Genomic DNA, 5408 nt, shown 5'->3' with positions numbered 1-5408 from the left:
AAGTTGATGATTAATTTCTGTAACACACGTTACCGCAAAACGTTCGGTAAGTGTTGGTCGGTAAACGTACATTACTACTTTATTATTAGCTTAATTTTCGATACAATTTCACGTAAACATGATTTACAAATTTCATTACGAATTTTAAGTGATGTATTCGTGTGATACTATTTTTTTCTCTTTCTAGTAGTAGAGTAATTGGCTATTATTGTCTTTTTTACTCAGAATGCGACAGGTTCTTTCATGTTACAGTGCGTGAGCGACTTGGCCATACATTTTAGTCAATCATTACATAATTTGATGTTGTCGTGAGCGTTGGGTTATAATATTATAAATTGTTTATAAACATTATTAATTACTCGATCTTAATAAAATTGAAGATTGTGTGACACTGAATTGCTTGAGATATTATATACAATGGCAACTTGGCGTAAAGGATCACGAGCCAAAAGGATTCTTAAAATGGTTGACGAATGGGAAAGTGGTAAGTATTTTTTTTAATTCTAAATATTTATTGAAATAGTGACGAAATTATCCTTTCACAAATTACCAAGTACTTACGTGTTTTTAGGTACAGTCAATACATTGCAGTTCAAAAACCGCCCTTATTGCTTACGTAATAAAGATACTATCAATGTTAAAATGTTTCTACTGACGTGACGTTAACTGTACTATTATGACCATTGATTCATTCTATGAATGCAAAAACGAAAGCGTTTCAGATGAATACAATATTTATTAGCATAGGGATCATAATTATTTGCATTGAATTTAGCAGAAAATCTGTCTGACGTCTGACTTGTATTGGTTGCGGGTTCGATTCTCACACGAGACAAAATTTTGTGTGAGTCATAAAAGGTTGCTCTTAGTTTGGGCGTAATTCATATCCGTGATTTAATAATTGTTTGTATAATCCTCCACAGGATTATAATTTTCCTAGAGTCGATTTAATTAAGCATATATTGTTGACTCGATGTGAATTGACTAATTAACCGCAATAGTAGCGTAGTGTTACTTTTAAGGTAGTAGGATCGCGCATTGTAGGTATTGGGTTTTACAGTAGAGGAGGACCGAAGGAAGGTTAGGTACTGGGCCTCTGGTAGCCCACTCACCGATTAATTTTATTTCGATATGGTGTGATGGTATCCCCAGTCGAGCTGCCCCATTCATGGTAGCATTCCAGCCTGACTTTAATACCATTATGAATTTGTTAATAACGATTTAAATTTATTCATTTCAGAGGATGAACATAATAATCTTGAAAAAAATGACATTCTTCCTCGTGATGATAAAGCAGCAAAAGATTTAAAAAGTATACCTGCTCAATTTGAATAAAATTGGTAAGTTGGTTGTATTTTATGATTTTAATTTTTATATCTTCATTTTATTTATTTTAGATAAACCAACGACTTCTTATACTGGAAAAGGTGACAATAAACAAGAACCATCTCTTGATATATTTGAACTACGAACAGTAAACCTTAATCTTGAAAATTCCGCTGAAAAAGACTTGCCATCGAGTTCAGGAAGAAATGATTATAATATAGACATCATTAATGAACGGGTTATAAGAACACCATCATCAATCTCGAACTTTTCACATATTTTAGACAATATTGATTTTATTGCTTCGCCAGATGGTTACATTATTCACGCTAATTGTGATTTCAATGTCACTACTTTAGACTCAGTTGAAAGAAACTTTGATGAAACTTTGAAACCCATTGAAAATAATGAAGATATTGTTATACAATCACCTTATAAATCCGTTGAAGATTCCACCATTATTGCAGAGTCTCGAGTCGATGAAAGTAATGACAATATTAATCTGAGTAAGACTTTAACGCCCCAGGATAGATCTATATTAAGCCCTTATGATATAGTTATAACTTTAAGTAGAGATGGAAGCCCAACGCAATATGATTTATTCGAGAATGATGATTCTGAGAAAACGCAAATATTAGTTACATCTGAACCAGAATCACGAACATTATCTACAGTTTCAGTATCAGGATCTTTACCAAGTAGTTCCGTGGAATCTATTGATGATGATGATGGTTCTCTCTGTATAAAAAAATTAACCCGTAAGCGATGTCGAAATAAAAAAGATTGGATAGCCAATAAATGTAAAAGATTAAAAAATTCTGGCCAAGCTTATGTTGGATGTCATTCTAAAAAGCAGTACCCTGCAAAATCAGTAGGGCCTTCTTGTAAATGTAAATTGAAATGTGGTGAAACCTTTTCTTTTGAAATTAGGAATGATATTATGCGAAAATTTTATAAACTTGGTAACCGTGAGCTTCAATGGCAGTATATCAGTAAATATGTAACTTCAGAATCTGTGAAAAAACTTCAAATTATTCGGAATAATAATCGTACTCAAACTATTAGTTATTATTTGCCATTAGAAAGTGACAAAGTACGTGTATGTAAGGTATTTTTCCTTAATACTTTACAAATATCCGAAAAAACTGTTTATACTGCTATAGAAAAGAACGGTAGTGATTTTGACAAAATGGACAATAGGGGTAAACATAACAATCGACCACGCAAAATGTCAGTTCCAACAGAAGAGAGTATAATTTCACACATAAAATTATTTCCAACAAAAGAATCACACTATCTCAGAAAATCTTCTAAAAGAAAATATTTATGTGAAACCTTAAACATTTCAAAAATGTACCGTTTATATACAGATTGGTTTAAAAAACAGACAGACGAACATTATAGTGATGTTCAGATGGCTACTAAAAGACAGTACGAGACTATATTTAATACAAAATTTAATTATTCTTTTTTTCATCCTAAGAAAGATTTATGTAGTACTTGCACGCTTTATGAACAAGCTGAAGGCGAGATCAAAAAATCTTTAACAGATAAATACATAAAACATATCAATAATAAAGAAAGGATTCGTGAAATCAAAAATTCTGAAAAGGAAAATTTTGGTGCTAACTCTACTCTGGCTATATTTGATTTAGAAAAGGTTTTGGGCGTACCTCAGTCAGAAGTAGGGATATTTCACTATAAGCGGAAGTATCCCGTTTATAACTTCACCGTTTTTGATGCGACAAGAAAAAAGGGATACTGTTACATGTGGCATGCGCAAATTGCTAAAAGAGGATCAATAGAGATAGGTAGCTGTCTATACAATTTCATTGAGGAACAACACAATAAACAAATAAATAAAATTTCATTTTATTCCGATGGCTGCGCAGGACAAAATAAAAATCGATTCGTGTTTGCACTTTATCTGTATGCTGCTATTAAATTCAAGTTGGAGATTACTCATAGGTTTTTTGAATCAGGTCACAGCCAAAACGAAGGTGATTCTATGCACGCATGCATAGAACGAGCCCTAAAAAATAAAAAAATTTATACACCTGACCAACTTTATGGTTTAGTAATGAATGCTAAACAAACTGGTGAAAAATACAATGTGAAAGAAATGAGACAAACTGACTTTTACGACTTAAAAAAATTAATTACCGGACAAAATTGGTTAAAGGATTCAAATGGAATAAAAATATATTGGTCAAAGATCAAACAAATAAAAGTATGTTACACAAACCCGCATTCACTTTACTATAAATATGAATATGATGGAGATTTTAACGAATTAATAGTTACAACATCAATATCTACTAAAAACACACGAAAACGAAAAACTAACGAAACAACTTCATCTGTCGCCGATGTGATTTTAGAACCAGCATATACCGGTCCAGTTCCAATTTCCAAAGCTCTGCACGAAGATCTGCAGAGTCTTTGTAGGATTAACGCCATACCTCACAATTATCACAGTTTTTACAACTCATTGTTAAGTACAATTACTGAAGTAGTTCCTGATGAAGATGACTCTGAAAATGAATGACTGTAATGATGTCTCATTAAAGTTATTCCGGTTGATTGGGTATTATTACAAAAATAATAATTATTATTAATTTCCTAAAATAAAGATTATGTTGATTATGTTTATTATTTTTTTATTATACACAATAAGTACAGCTGACTATGAAAACTTTACCTAGAAGTACGATGACAGAGGCCAACAGTAACAAGTAACAATAATAACAGTCAAAATTAATGAAAGTTACAATATATTACGATGTTCAGGTTCAGTATATTCATACAAAAACATAGTCGTTATAGAGCTATACTAAAAAAGTTGGTGGTAACTTTTACAAGAACAAAGTTGTATTAGTTTATTACAATTTCATTTCATTCGTGTAAATACTGTAGAAGAGTATCGTAATGCATGCAAATAGTTTTCATTACATTACAACTTCACGGGAATAAAATGGTTATGTGCCGTTACTTAGTAAATATTTAATATAAAAATCAGTATTACACATTTTTGGCGATAACTTTAAAAGTACACGTGATACTTAATTTATTTTTATAGCTACATGTTACATAAAAAATGCTGAAAATAATGATGTATAATACAATATTATAGCCCATTTAGGAGACGCGATATAACAGAAAAACTGTTTTTTGCTCGTCCTGTAAAATTTAATTTTCTCTATTACCACTTTATTCCCCGGGGGCGTCGAGTTTTTAGTAGTAATTACACGATATTACTTTAGTTAATCGATACGGCCAGAAATATTTGAGAGATATTTTGATAATATTATATAAATCATATACATAACAAATCTGTTTACAAAGGTGATGAAATAATAAAAAAAAACACTCAATAAAAAGCATAAAAATTTATTTCTTGTAAATTTAAACCTACCCTCAGTTTTTCACAAGCATTTAATTTTGTACACCCTTGCAGTAAGTAATTGTTTTCACTATGATCTTATTTTATCATCGCCATTCGCTATAAAGCAACCGGCTACTTCATACGTCTTTTGCTTGTACAATGTTTCTGATATGATATTTCTAGTTGATTAAAAATAGGTACAAATAGTTTAACAGTTTTGCAAACATTTTAATTTATATACTTGTATAGACTGACGTAAATCAGTACATTTTATATCATGACATAACTGATAGAACCTGATCGGCCTTGTGATATTATCTTAGGTAATTCTTTTATCGATAAATTGATATTTTAGCAAACAGAGCATACCTTGCTGTTATTATGCCAAGAACAAAAACAAGTCTCGTATCATAATTGGTTACTTATTTTCTACGTATTATGAGACTACCTGTTCTGTAGACATTCTCTGCTCTTAAGTGTTTCTTTAGTATGTTGTTGTGTTCAAACATTCTGATTTTTGAATTTGACATTTTTAATTTATTTTTTGTTATGTGTCTTTTTTGTATCAACAATTTAATGCATTACTAACTCTCCTCTTGAATCTTACGTCGTCATATAAATTACGATATTCAAATTTTGTATTAATTCCATTAGTTTTCAATAGTGTGAAGCAATTTTGATGAAATAAGACTATATT

The 5408-nt window shown here is 30.8% G+C and overlaps 1 protein-coding gene across 1 annotated transcript; it reads left to right on the top strand.

The window, feature by feature from the left end:
* The first annotated feature begins 407 nt into the window (after positions 1 to 407).
* LOC123658877 lies at positions 408 to 3874 on the top strand. Its single transcript, XM_045594169.1, has 2 exons — positions 408 to 484; positions 1241 to 3874. The coding sequence occupies exon 2, from the start codon at positions 2267 to 2269 to the stop codon at positions 3872 to 3874; it is 1608 nt and encodes a 535-aa protein (XP_045450125.1). The 5' UTR covers positions 408 to 484; positions 1241 to 2266.
* The last annotated feature ends 1534 nt before the right edge of the window (positions 3875 to 5408 follow it).

This window comes from Melitaea cinxia, chromosome 13, assembly GCF_905220565.1.
Source record: "Melitaea cinxia chromosome 13, ilMelCinx1.1, whole genome shotgun sequence".
Taxonomy (NCBI): Eukaryota; Metazoa; Arthropoda; class Insecta; order Lepidoptera; family Nymphalidae; genus Melitaea; species Melitaea cinxia.
This window is presented reverse-complemented; position numbering and strand designations above follow the sequence as displayed.